This window comes from Lacerta agilis, chromosome 14, assembly GCF_009819535.1.
Source record: "Lacerta agilis isolate rLacAgi1 chromosome 14, rLacAgi1.pri, whole genome shotgun sequence".
In the NCBI taxonomy this organism is placed as follows: domain Eukaryota; kingdom Metazoa; phylum Chordata; class Lepidosauria; order Squamata; family Lacertidae; genus Lacerta; species Lacerta agilis.
This window is the reverse complement of record NC_046325.1, coordinates 37,428,539-37,442,550: the sequence shown is the minus strand read 5'-3', so window position 1 is coordinate 37,442,550 and position 14,012 is coordinate 37,428,539. Positions and strand designations below refer to the sequence as shown.

Here is a 14,012-nt window from a genome sequence, read left to right as displayed (position 1 = left end):
CCTATGTTTGTGGAACTGCAAACCTTTCCAGCCATGTGTTACTCCAGTCAAATCCCACATATGAATGTGGGGAAAAGATGATGGTGTGTAGCCTGGTGTAAACTAATTTGTAGCCTGGGGGGATTACCACAGCGTGGACTGTCCCTGAGAACCTTGGACTGTCCCCGGGACAGGTGAGGGTGCTGATCCCTTATTTTCAAATCCGAAACTTGACAGCTATGGGGTGGGGAGAGAGGTGGAATGAACTTGGCTATTATTGTTATTATTCAGCTGCATATGTCAATTGCAGCGCATGCAAATATGAAAAAGTACTGCGTGATGGCTTTTGCTGAAAGGGAGAGAGAGAGAGAGAGAGAGAGAGATTGAGACGGACATCAACTGTGTGCGGTGGTAATGGGGAGGCAGCTTAAATCCAAAACCCTGTCTTAGAAAGCGCAGCAACTTGATTTGATAAAACCAACCCGGCTGCCTCTTCTGCCAGCTCCGCCCCGCTCCCCGCCTCCTCCCTCCTCTGTAACAGTTGCTCAGGCGCCGAAAGGGGCAGGCGGCGCCGAGCGGGTGACGTCACGGGCGAGGGGGCCTTCGGCATGCCGGAAACCGGAAGCGCCGGTCTGGGACCGGGTGACGTGTTAAAGAGTGGGAACTGTGTGGGAGCCCAGTCAGCCGAGCGGCCGCCATGGAGGCGCTTTATCACCAGACCAACAAGTGCGTGTGCGGGGCGGGAGGTTGCAGTAGTAGTAGTAGTAGTAGTAATAATAATAGTTGCCGGAGCATCTCGGGAGGCGGGGCGGAGGTGTTTCGATAAATGGGGTGGAAACCGAGGGAGAGCCGTGGGGTGGAGGGAGGTTTCAGTGGGGTGTGGGGGGGGGGGAGTGGTAACCATGGTAATGGGACGGAGGGCAGTAATATTCCAACTCATACCCTGCGTTTATATGCCCACCATCCGTATATGTGAATCGTAGCAACAGCCCTGCTGTACTAGATCAGCATTGAGTATTTATATCGAGGAGGAGGAGGGGCTGAGTGGAAGGCCACGTAAGTAAAAAGTCTGTGGCAGTTTGAACAAAATGTAACCTTGTTTTGGTGCCTGCCTACCTGCCCACTGAAAGATCTTTGCACAACGTCTCATTCGCCCAACAGCGTTTGAATATGAAGCACACCAGGAGGAGGGGGCTCTTTTGTCATTGATTCTCGGTTGGACAGCGAAGGCAGTGGTAGAAACTTTTGCTAAGTAGGGTGGGTGGGGGTGCGCCTTTTTGCGCCACCAAAAAAAAAAATCTCCTGCTAGCAAAAGCTGGAGCGGCCAGTAGTTCTTCTTTGCAGCAGTTGGCCAGATGTAATGATACAGAGCAGCATTCAAATGCACTGGAGTTTCGCGCCCATCTGTCGCTCAAGAGGATTTGCTTCCTGTCATGAGATCTGCTGCATAGGCACTTGTTGTTGGAACTTGTTGGGATTTTTTTTAGGGGGAGGACCTAAAAAAAAGTTGCCGCACTGCCGCGGCAAAAAATATAAACTGCTGCCTCCACCGCGCAACCCTGAGCACCATGCCACCCTCTGTCTCTGGCATAGAGGTGCCAGAACACACAAAAGATGTGCCGGAACTCAGTTCCAGTGAGTTCCGGCTGAAAAAAAAGGCCTGGGCATTAATATTCCCACCCCATTTTCTTATGTTTGTCTCACCATGCTGTTCCACAGAGCCTTTGGGTCAGATGGCCTAAGTTTTAGCATAATGCGGCTCATCATTGTAATCTCATTCAGCAGCTAAAGCCCACTCAGTAGGCCTCCAGTTTCAATTAATTCAGAAATAAGTTTTGAAAACACAGCCCTGGGTGGGGGAGATTGTGAACAGCAGGATGGTGATAATTGGGGGCATATTGGGAGAGAAGCAAGGAGAGGAAAGAATAAGGATGATGATTCTTTGTGTAGGGGTAGAAGCAGCATGGAGCTTGGGAAACAGGCTGAGTAACCATGTTGGGAAGAAGGGAGGAAACAGTCATTGATATGGGACGCCAGAGGGTAACATCAGGTGGCAAGGACAGAGGTTCACAAATAGGGACTACTTTGGAGCTGTTTCTGCCTGAAATCAGCACCAGTAAATTGGTGAGTACACTTGGGGCTCTGGAGGGTGGAAGAAAAGGGAGATCACCACCTTAGTGTCTATCACGAGGGCTGCTGTTGGAAATCTTTCCTTCTCCCACCTACTATGAGAGACTTTATAATTGAGAAGTAAGTAGTCCTGGTAGCAGGAGTCAGGTGATGGTTAACCATTGTTTACTGTGTAATCTTATTCATGTCTATTCAGAGGTAAGTCTCATTGAGTTGTATCGGTCTTACACTCAGAGAAATGGGGATAAGAAATTGGCAGAGGGCTTCTCACTTGTATCTTGTTAATCCTTGTAACAACTCAAAGGTCATCCACTTGGATATTGGGCAACCGAGACCAAAACTAATAGTGATTGCTGTGCCATTAAAATCTAAGACTGAGCTGTACTTTGATTCCCCAGATTTACATGTGTAGTTTAAACTACACAAGGTCCAGACTCTGTTCTCTATGCACTGGGTCACAGTGGATTCCCCTCCCCTCCCCAGCCAATGACACATTACTTTTGCATTGCGTATGGCTTTGAGTGGTAGCTGTCTTCTGACAAACTCAACTCTGGCCTGGGTGGAAGAGATGGCATTCTGATTTTCGAAATCCTGAGTGTTAAACACAGTGCCTCTTTAAAACAGACTCTTCTTTGCCATCACCCTTCTAATCCTAGAGTGAATCTTTGCCATAATGGGTTGCCAATCCTTTTGGGCCCATGAGCAAATTTGGAATCTTGTAAGAGTACCAATGGCACCACTTCTTCTGCTTCTCTTTCTTGCCCCAGACAGAGTAAGCGCCCACAGAATCTTTGCTCTTCCAAGGGGTCTGGATAAAAGCTGGAACCAGTGGAACTAACATGGCTCCTCTTGAATTTGCATTATATTTACAGCAAAATCCACTATTATATTAAAGCTTAAAATGGTGCAACACACAGTATGAATACGAAGCTGGTGTTTGTCCACCACAGACCCAAGGCATGGATATTCATGACTGTTGCCTGGGATGTTAAAACTGTCAACAAACCACGGAGTACATTTGTGGATACAACGGTCCCCTATCACTTGGTGGTGGTTTTCAGGGGAAAGATTAGGATCTATAAGAATTCATGCATGTTGAATCCCTGTTGTATCATGGTGGTGCTGGGAAGCACCAGATATGTGACTCTTATACTTTGGTCAGCAGAGATAGATTTGATGATGATTGGGGAATGAGTGGAACTCATAAGAAAAGTACTGTATATTCTGACGTATAAGACTACTTTTTAATCCAGGAAAATCTTCTCAAAAGTCAGGGTCCGTCTTATATGCCAGGTGGAGAATCTGCGGTCGAGTATATCTCAAACTCTATATTTTAACTGGAAATGTTGGGGGTCGTCTTATACGCCCAGTTGTCTTATACGCCAGAAAATATGGTATGCAATTTCAAGAGGATCTATTTTACTGGATCCAGCATTTATGTGTGTGCATCTGTAACAGCAAAACCAGATGTCTTCATCTGCCCCGGCTGCAATAAAACATGTCCCTCCCATGTTGGTCTGTATAGCCACAGCAGCTGTTGTATCTTTCCAACGGTTTGACTTCATCTCTGATGGTGCACTCTTCCATCGTCTCTTGAGGCAGATGAATGCCAGCAACATATGCCTTCTCCCTCTCTGTCTCCATTCCCTTTCTCTCCTTGGTTACTTGCTTCTAGTTCCCTTTTACCTCAGACACTTTATATTCTGTTAAGCTGCTGATCTGAGCTTGAAAACTATATCATGCTGAAAGAGGAAGTGGGAAAGAGCATTACTCTTCCATCTTCTTCATTTACAATTCTGTAGTTTTCAGTGGGTTGGGGGAGGTAACAGCCCATGGCAATTCATGACAAAGTGGGGTGTTCAGGGCTTCGTGGGTGCCAGGGGAAGACCTCAAGGGTGCCGTTATGCCCATGGGCACCATGTTGGCAAGTGCAGTTCCAGCCATTTTTTACAGTCTAGCACTGAACTTTGTAGCCAAGTCCTACATTCCTGCATCTTACGCTGTTTAATCTTTAAAGCAGTGTTTTTCAACCTTTTTTGGGCAAAGGCACACTTGTTTCATGAAAAAAATCACGAGGCACACCACCATTAGAAAATGTTATAAAATTTAACTCTGTGCCTATATTGGCTATATATAAAGTAATTCTCTTGAATTTTTCCCACGGCACACCAGGCAACATCTCGCGGCACACTAGTGTGCCGCGGAACAGTGGTTGAAAAACACTGCTTTAAAGCTTTAAAAACCACACACCTTGACAATCTGATGAAAAGAACATTACATGCCCTTATGGTGTTTTTCTCATTTCTTTAAAAAAAAAAAAGTCCAGAGCTAGTCATGGACATATCAGTTTTGGCATGTGCTCAGATGTTGAGTTGGCATGTTCTTGAAAGCCTTCCAAACGTTAAACGTTAAGCAAGGTTGTGGAGACTTAAGAGGTTGCTGAAGCTGTTGTCATGCTTGTTTCCTCACCTGGTGGATCCTGTTTGTGTTGACTAAAATGAAAATGAGCTAGATATGGTTGAGTAAATCATAAAGAGTTGGACTGAAGGCCATCTCGTTCAGTTCTCTGTCCCAAACCAGCAGAAACCGACACATCCAGGGGTAGCCAAGTGGGTGCCTTCCAGATGTTGACAACTTTGGACTCTCAGCACCCTGACCATTGGCCATGCTGACTGGGGCTGATGGGAGTTGGCATCCAGCAACTGTGGCTTCCCCTGAATCAGTCCTGGATCCCTTCTAGGCTCCAGTGTTAGTCGGCTGGGATGATTTCCAAGAAGGTGCTTGCAAAGCAAATGGCTCTCTGTGGCATTGCTAGTGTTGCAGCCTTTCTGTCTTGCCCATCAGACTCTAGCACACCTGAGCTGCTTCTCTTTGTCAGATGCTGAGTCTCATGTCCCCCCCTTTTATTAACCCCTGTCTTTAGTCATTCTCTTGGTGTGCTCAAGTGATTTTTCTGCCACGCATCTGTTTCCAGGAGGTGCCTGTGGGGCAGAGAATTCTTCCCCTCCTTGCCCTACCTGATCTCCCACGTCCTGTTGCCTTTTCTCTGCCTCTGGCCTGATATCCTCTGTCTGTTTCCAAAACAGGTTTTCTGGTTGGCAGGGCTGAGCCATTCCCACCATACCATTCACACGATTTGTTTTGGAGGAGATCCTAAAGAGAAGTGCCAGATAATCATGGGAAGATATCCCGGCTTTCAACTTTCTTGCTTATAGAGTGGCTCAAGTGCAACAGTGTTCATTCAGAATCTGGATGCTCCTTTTAGCCAGTGGAAAGAGATTTCTAACCAACTTTGCATCTGGAAACTTTCTGCTGCCTTAAATGCATTCAGGTTTCATTCATTTAGCATGTTTATTTGATAAACACATAGAAAAAAAGCTCAAAATAGGCTGCCATAAGAAGAGAAGTGCCATTTTTTGCACACATTCCCTCTCTGGTCACTTGGAGGCAATTCTTACCATAAGTGATGAGGCAGATTGCTTTTTGTATTTCTGCTTTTGCCTGTGTCCATGTTGCCTTGTAAAGATTTCAGAGAATACAGTGGAACCCTGGTTCCCGAGTGCCTTGGTACTCGAACATTTTGGCTCCCGAACGCCAAAAACCCAGATGCAAGTGTTCCAGTGTTTGACCGTTTTTCAGAAGCCGAATGTCCGACGCGGTTGTCGGCTATGGTTTCTGGGGCATCTGTGCCAGTCGGATGCTGCGCCTTGGTTTTCGAACGTTTTGGAAGTCGAACGGACTTCCAGAACGGATTATTTTCGAGAACCAAGGTACCACTGTATTTGAGAAATGTTTAGGAAATCTGTTCTGCGAATGTGGAGTAGCACTGCAAAGTATGAGATTACATACTGCTAGGATGGCCATCATAGTACCTTGCTGCTGTGGACGTTGTAGGACTCCCATCAGCTCCAGCCTGAACTGTCAGGGATGATGGGAGGTGTAGTCCAGCAACATGTGGAGAACATCAGGTTGGCTACCCTTGACTTGCACAGTATTTTTACTGTTATACCAGGGGATTTACTTCGATATTCTGATTGCTCTGAGCACTGATGATTCATTTCTGCCGTGTGTTTGCCTTCTTGAGAAATCCTCCTTTTCTGCCAGAACCCTTGTGACTGACTACAACTTTTCTTCTTTTCAACAGGCAGGTCCATGAGGTCCAGTCATACATGGGCCGCCTCGAGACATCAGATAAGCAGTCAGTCCACTGTGAGTAATTAATGGAAGAGGGTAACCTCACTGTTGGCTTGACCAGTGTTCCCTGACCTGTGTTTCCAATATGTGCCCAAGTGGAACCATTAATATGTTTTGACCTTTAGGTGATGAAATGGGTCTGTGCATCTGGCTGTTAGCCAGAAGGTTGGAAGTTCAAGCCCACCCAGGGATGGCTGTGGGCAGGATCCCTGCGTTGCAGGGGGTTGAAATAGATGACCCTCTGGGTCCCTTCCGACTTACCATTCTCTGATTCCATTTTGCTGTACTGAGTGAAGGGTAGGATAGGGGAAAAGCCATGGGTGGTAGAGTTTTTATATTCTCATTAGCCCAGTGGTGTAAATTGCCTTTTCGGAAGGCACTTCAACATACAGATAATTGCAAAAAAGAGAGATGTGGCTGGCAGGTGACATTTTAGAAGAAGCATTCTTCTATGACAAGGGTGGGTAACATGTGGCCCTCCAGATGCTGTTGGACCACAGCTCCTTTATCATTGGCCATCCTGGCTGGGGCTGATGGGAGTTGGAGTCCAACAAACTTGAGAGAAACCACACTGAAATATACCGCAGTTAGTACATGACCCCTGTACGGCTCTCTCATGTGCCCCTACAGGCTGGCCCAAATTGTTGGAGAGGTTCAAGCCCCATGTTGGGCAAAAGATTCCTGCATGGCAGGGGGGTTGAACTAGCTGTCCGTTATGGCGCCTTCCAGTTCTATGACTTTATAATCAACTTTGGTGATAGTGCTCTAAAATGCAAAGATTCTGGCTAACTACTCATCAGGATTGTCGAAAAAATACAGGAGAGACAACAACAATAGTTTTTTTAGCAGAGCTTTATTTATTATCTTGGTTTATGAGTCCAAAGATGGGATTAAAATGTAAATTTAAAGACTTGATAAAGTGTCCTCTGCTGACAGATAGGCAGTAGCCAGTAACACAAAGGTGACTCTGGCCCTTGAACGATTTGGATACCACTGCCTAGCTAAGAAACATTTGGACAGAAGGTGGGCGGTTTGAATCCCCGTGACGGGGGTGAGCTCCTGTTGCTCGGTCCCTGCTCCTGCTAACCTAGCAGTTCGAAAGCACATCAAAGTGCAAGTAGATAGATAGGTACTGCTCCGGCAGGAAGGTAAACGGTGTTTCTGTGCACTGCTCTGGTTCGCCAGAAGCGGCTTTGTCATGCTAGCCACATGACCCGGAAGCTGTATGCCGGCTCCCTCAGCCAGTAACACAAGATGAGCGCCACAACCCCAGAGTCGGACACGACTGGACCTAATGGTCAGGGGTCCCTTTACCTAATTTCCGAAAAGGTTATGCACAGTATCAGACTCCTGCAGCGAAAAGAGAACCTGCAGGCTTTCTATGCTACCTGGTGGTTATTTCTCACATATGCATCTTATAATAAACGACAAGAATATTTGCTGCCAACAGCAGCAGAAATTTGGACAGCATGAATCTCTGGTGGGTGTCAGCCATAGGTATAGATTATGTCCTGCCCCCCCACCAAAATGTATGCATGTTTGCCCATTGTGCCTTGAATAGAGGGGATTTGTTCCTTGTTTTGTTGCTTTATTTTCCACATTCCATAAAATACTCAAAACAAATGTTTGTAATACAGCTACTGATGAGTGGCGAAGTGTTTTCTGCATGCTGAAATGGCAGGGCATTCCTCGCACTCCCTGGCCCGATGGTTGTGGTGGGCACCTTCTCCACCTAACACCATGATGGGTGGCACTAGGAACCTGAGCACCTTCCCCTTTCCCTGGTAGAAGTCTCCCATTTCACACAGCGTGGGCAAGGCTTAACTGGCAAAGCCTGGCAAGAAAGTATTGTGCTGGTTAAAACAGTGAGTGGCCACCTAGCCCTGATGTTTCTTACCTTTCCCCCCTCATCTCCTCTTTCAGTGGTGGAGAACGAAATCCAGGCGCGAATAGACAGGATCTTCAGCAACTTGGAACGGTTGGAAATCTTTTGTAACAAGGAGCCTCCTAGCAAGCGGCAGAACGCCAAGCTGTGAGTTACCTTCCTCGCCCTCCCAAACTACTTCTTGTTTCTTGGGACATATATTAGTGCAGCCTTCTGACCTATCAAGTTGTGGTTGTGGTTGTTGTTGTTATGTTACTGCGTTGCTTGCTGCCTTCCATATGGGATAGAAGGTGCAGGGCAATAAATTTATTATTACGAACAAATCAGGCTACATGGCAGGCTTTTCTCTTTCTTGTGCCTGTGAATGTTTTCTTAATTCCACTGATTTCCAAAAGAACTTGAAGGCAGCTTACAATCGAGCTCTTAAGAAACCTGCTGATACAGGAAGCTTTCGGACGGTATGGGAAAGAGACTTTGGGATCATAATTGCAGATCATAATCAGTTTGACACAACCCAACCCTTCGAACGATCTCTGCTCGTCTTCAGGAGGCTTCGCTTCAAATTATATTTCGCTGGCACTGGACTCACCTAGCCAAAATAAACACTAGCATCTCTCTTTAATGGGTGTCCCCCCCCTTTATCAGCAGCCCGATTCACAGTAGCCTGATACTGGAAACAACCCATAGCAATCCCCATTGAAATCTGGGTAAATAATATTTGGAATAATGTAGCTCCTTCGGAATGCCTCACTCGCCACAGAAGGGTAATTAAAGGCACTTCAAGGACAGATGACTTTTGGCGAGACTTTGCTTCCTTTTCCTTTATAAATAAGACAGAAGATACTTTTATTCCACCCACAATGCAAGAATCTCTGTGGAGACTATACTTGAATTGATAAAGCATAAATAAATGTACAGTCGTACCTTGGATCCCGAACGCCTTGGTACTCAGACATTTTTTAGACTCCTGAATGCTGCAAACCCGGAAGTAAGTCCGACGTGGCTTCCGATTGGCTGCAGGAGCTTCCTGTAGCCAATCGGATGCTGTGCTTTGGTTTCCAGAATGGATTCCATTCGACTACCAAGGTACGACTGTATTGCTTGTGTACTGCATATGAAACTTAATAAGAATGTACCACAAGCCAATTTACTGTAGCTAGACGTTGTTCTTGTATTTACATGAAAATCAAAGCTCATGGCTTTCTTCTTTCTGTGACTTGTCGTTCTCAAGACGAGTCGACCAGCTGAAATACGACATCCAGCACCTTCAGACGGCGTTGAGGAACTTCCAGCACCGGCGTTACGCACGGGAGCAGCAAGAGAGGCAGCGGGAAGAGCTTCTGGCCCGAACATTCACCACTAACGTATGTCCTCCCGTAAAACCAGTGGATTTGTGCTAATACTCTCCTCCCTCCCGTGTCCCACTGTTTATCTATTTAGCAGCTGTCGTTCTCAAATGGGGTCTTTTTGGGTGGCGAGAAATCGTGGGGTTTAGCACTAAGGAGATCAGTAACGATGTCCAAACTCACACAAGGCAACCTTCCCGCCACTGCCAATCTTCTCCTGCAATACATGGGGAGTTTTCTTAGTCTTTGAGGACACATGGAGCGGCAGCTTGATCAACCGGTGGTCCTTGGAATACACAGGGATTCTGTAGCAGTCAGACCTATGTGGAAAATGTAAGGGCAGAAAGTTTGAACTTCACTGCTGTAGAATAATGCCACTTCTTTTTAAAAACAAAAACAGGGGCTTTTGTTGACACCCTTGTCCTTCTGGGTTCAGAGTGCCAAGGAAAGATAACCAAGATGCTTCCCTTCCCTCCTCCCCCTTTGCAGGATTCTGACACCACCATTCCGATCGATGAAACCTTGCAGCATAACGAGTCCCTCCAAAATGCTCACCGTGGCATGGACGATCTCATTGGCAGCGGGACCAGCATTCTGCAGGGTCTGAGGGATCAGAGAATGACATTAAAGGTGGGCATAGGATGGGACCTTCAGATATATATATATGGATGGAGTAGGCACCCACTTTTTCTTCTTTCCCCTCTTTTAATTCTGATAACTTTCCAAAATTCTGAAAAGTAAAAACCAGATGCAGGTTCTTTTCATTCTCGCCCTCTATGTCTCTTCTCCAACCTCTCCTCGGTCATCCTGTCACTCTGTTTTTCCTCCCCCCCCCCCAAAACGGCAAAGCCAAGCTGTTGCACCTTTTGAACCCGCCACCGCCGTAGCTGCACTCGAGGCTTTCGGATACACCCGAATTCCACATGTTGTTAATTCAACCTGTCGGGGTTGCTTGTAGCTTCGTTGTGCACTGCTGTGAGTTTGGACAGAGTTTTGCAAAATTGCTCTTGGATAAGAAGCTCTGAGTATCAGTCCAGGGAGGGGGCAAAGCTGGGGAGTGGAGAAAATATTTTGCATGCAGAAGGTCCCAGATTCAGAAACCTTGGCTCCACCTGTTAAAAGGATCTGCCTGAGACCATGGGGAAAGCAGACAGTAAAAGGCTAAGATGGATAATTCCTCTGTTCCTGGTATAAGGCAGCTTCTTGTGAATTAAAAGAAAATCTGAAGGCTGCCTATCCTACCCAAAACCTGTCCTGAATTAGGATCCTCCATGCCAGCGGTTCCTAAAAAGAGTGAGACGATGTGCATATGAGGTTTCCCCCACCTTCCCGTTTCTCATTGGCCCACTGTTCCTTCACTCCACTGTTTCACTCCTCCTCCTAGCTCTTGCTGGCGCTGGTCTCCTTCCGCCCTTCAGCCAGTCGTTCTGCCTCCTTGCATCTCCATCACTTTCTACGCTCGGGGTCTTCTTCCTAACTCTGCCCTGTTCTCTGGGCACCCCACTATCAATGGCACGCAGCTTCTGGGGTCCCTAAGCCACGCCGGGTGCTATTGCCTCCCCAGCCACCACTCCCTGCTGTGCAGAGGTTAAAAGCTCAAGTGTCCTTGGTAGCCGCTGACGTAAATGCCATTTCCGTACCCCGTGCCTGTTTTTATTCCAACCCCAGCCCTTTTCCTCTGGAAGAAGCAGGCTGGGTGCGGTAGGCTTGAGCCACCGGGCAACCCCTGATATTCCTGCCAAGCTAGAGAAACCGCTTCCCTGTGCTGCCCTGGCCCCACTTGGAACGCAGCTGTCCAAACACCCACTCCAGCAGTCTCTCACCTCTTAAGGCGTTACAGGATGTGACCTTGCGGGCTTGAACGTTCATTTTGGAGTGATGTCATCCTGGAAATGAACTGTAGCCTTTTAGCATCCCGTTGGTAATCACATTGGATCAGATGAGCGTGTAGACGTGGCTCTCCCTAGATGGAAGCTCACAGGCTGAATATTTATAGATGGAAATGTGGAGGTCTCCTTTTCAGAATTCTGGGGTGAGAATTCTCATTCTTTGTGTAGCTGCATCTCAGTAGGTATCACACCTGTAGCGTTTCTTGGCTCTCCTCTCATTGTTGCCCTACACAACAACACGCCTTTGCTGCTGTTCTCGGAGCCGCTCCCGATTTTCCCATCACACCAGTTGTGGCACTGCTCCAGGACAGATTCCCTGTGGAAAAGGAAGCACCAGGGTTACATGACTGCAGCCTAATTCTGGCTTCCTAAGGGAGGACCTCAAGTGAAGTGAAAGCCTTCACCAAACACAGTTTTAAAAGTGAAATACAGTGGTACCTGGGAACTCGGAACAGCTCCGTTCTCAAAGGTTTCAGTTCTTGAATGCCAAAAACCCGGAAGTAAATGCTTCCGTTTTCTAACGTTTTTTCAGAACCTGAACAAGCGACGCGGCTACCACTGAGTGCAAGAAGCTCTTGCAACCAATGTGAAGCTGTGCCTTGGTTTTTGAACGTTCTGGAAGCCGAACGGGCTTCTGGAACAGATTACATTCAAGAACCGAGGTACCACTATATATGGAATTTGGCCACCAAAGTTTTCTTTTTTTAAAAAAAGGGCATTCTCCACTGCAGCGTTTTGTTCCATATCCCCCTGGCCTACCTGCGATTTCTGACTCCTGATGAAGGGAGGAGCCATGTACCTTTATTTGTTTGTTACTGTGCTGATTCTGATTGGTGGAAGGCTGGTCCTCTTCGTGCTTCCTGGTCCTGTCGGAGCACAGGTAAAACCTGCATGCAAAAGCAGGTGGGTGATAGCCATGGGAACAGGTTGTGCTTTCCTGGTGATAGCTGTGCCTCTCTAGCACTGACCTTCCAGCATATGGGCCATGACCCACAACCCTGTTGCTACCTAGCCTAAGATGCTTTGTGAGAACACTGGTGCTGCCATTAAAAACAAAAAAAAAAAAAACACCAGTATGTCCATTTGTCTAAAACAGAGTGTCACTGGAAAGGAAACTGCTAAATCAAACATAGTGTTCCATATTCCCCCCCCCCATTAAGTGTTGAAAGTGTTGAGCAGCCACATGGTTTTGGGATGGCATGGTAAACCTAACCAGCTTCTGACAACAGAAGATCAGCAGGGGAGGATGGAGGCAGAGGAAAGGAGATGGGAAGGTGGAGTGGGCCCTGCAATTCAGAGGGATGTGGAAAGCAAGTCCATGTTCTGTAAAAGCTCATTCTGCTTGGACAGCCACCAGTCATGGATGCTTTAGCTGAGATTCCTGCATTGCAGGGGGTTGGACTAGATGACCGTGTGGGGCCCTTCCAACTCCACAATTCTATGATTCTCAGTAAACAACATCTGACTGCGGAGGATGCCGAAGCCATTCAGAGAGTCTTCCTGTTCGTTACCCTAACGTTGCTGCTTCTCTCTCTGTTTCCCTAACGTTGCCGCTTCTCTCTCTTGCTCTCTCTCACCTTCAGGGCACCCAGAAGAAAATCCTGGATGTTGTAAACATGCTCGGCTTATCCAACACAGTTATGCGCCTCACTGAGAAACGCGCCTTCCAGGATAAGTACTTCATGATCGGAGGCATGATCGTGACCTGCGTGCTCATGTTCCTCGTAGTGCAGTACCTGACGTGAGCGGCGAGCGAACTTCCCAGCGGACTGTGACGGACTTGACTGCCTTTCTTCATAGACTCCCAGCGTATCGGCGAACCTCCTGCCTTCCGGACTGGTCATGTTCTCTCCTTACGGCATCGTGAGATGGCTCAGATTTGGCATACGTGGACTCGGGTGCTTGGTGCCGAGGTGTGCTTACAAAGCCACACGGCGCTCAGACGCAATGTCATTCCTCAGCCAGGTGGTGGGCTGTCTGTCTGTGCCCCACGCAGGTTTAGCGGACATTGGCATGCGGTTGTCATGCGCTGCTCATGTGAGCGGTGCACATTCATGTGGTCACAGGACCCCCGTGCAATCGTGACGGAATCTAAGAAAACTGCACGACCGTGCAGTCCGTGGAACTGCAGACCCTCTTGGCGTTCTTATGAACCAGGTTACATACGTGAACGTTGTGGTCAGCTGAGCGGTTTTGATTTATTTTACCTTAATATAGTCCTAGGAGGCAAGGAGAGTATTTTCCCGCCATGGCTGAAACAAGTAGAAATCTTCACGGGCCAAAAATATCTCTTTTTTTTCGGAAGCTGTGTGCCTGCCTCTTATTTAGAATAAACAGATCCCGAAGGCTAGACAGCAAGGTAACTCATTTTTGAACAATAGTAAAATATTCAGGGTAATGGATGGTAGCGATCACCTTCCACTTTGCAGAATCTAGCTCTCGGTGCAAAAGGTTTGGGGCAGAACTGCTGGCTCAGTAGGTATGTTTCTACGGGGACACCCTGGCTGCCATTGGAAGTATAATATATTTGCAAAGATACTTGCAAAAGGTACTTATAAAAAAAGTTTTTTTCCACAATCGGGGCCACTG

General features: G+C 47.3%; 1 protein-coding gene across 2 annotated transcripts; it reads left to right on the top strand.

Annotated features, from left to right (window-relative positions):
* The first annotated feature begins 586 nt into the window (after positions 1 to 586).
* On the top strand, positions 587 to 13,727 carry GOSR2 (golgi SNAP receptor complex member 2). Of its 2 annotated transcripts, XM_033170142.1 has the most exons (6): positions 587 to 705; positions 6,254 to 6,318; positions 8,227 to 8,335; positions 9,420 to 9,552; positions 10,024 to 10,164; positions 13,007 to 13,727. In XM_033170142.1, the coding sequence occupies exons 1-6, from the start codon at positions 677 to 679 to the stop codon at positions 13,166 to 13,168; spliced, it is 639 nt and encodes a 212-aa protein (XP_033026033.1). In that variant the 5' UTR covers positions 587 to 676; the 3' UTR covers positions 13,169 to 13,727. The 2 variants fall into 2 exon arrangements, with proteins under 2 accessions (XP_033026033.1, XP_033026035.1); XM_033170144.1 differs by lacking the exon at positions 10,024 to 10,164.
* Positions 13,728 to 14,012: the final 285 nt, after the last annotated feature.

Bases quoted from the DNA above. Each gene is read 5' to 3' on its own strand.
- GOSR2 (XM_033170142.1), top strand. From the start codon at position 677: ATGGAGGCGCTTTATCACCAGACCAACAA. The intron at 706-6,253 runs GTGCGTGTGCGG...TCTTTTCAACAG, and splicing joins CTTTATCACCAGACCAACAA to GCAGGTCCATGAGGTCCAGT. The intron at 6,319-8,226 runs GTGAGTAATTAA...CTCCTCTTTCAG, and splicing joins AGATAAGCAGTCAGTCCACT to TGGTGGAGAACGAAATCCAG.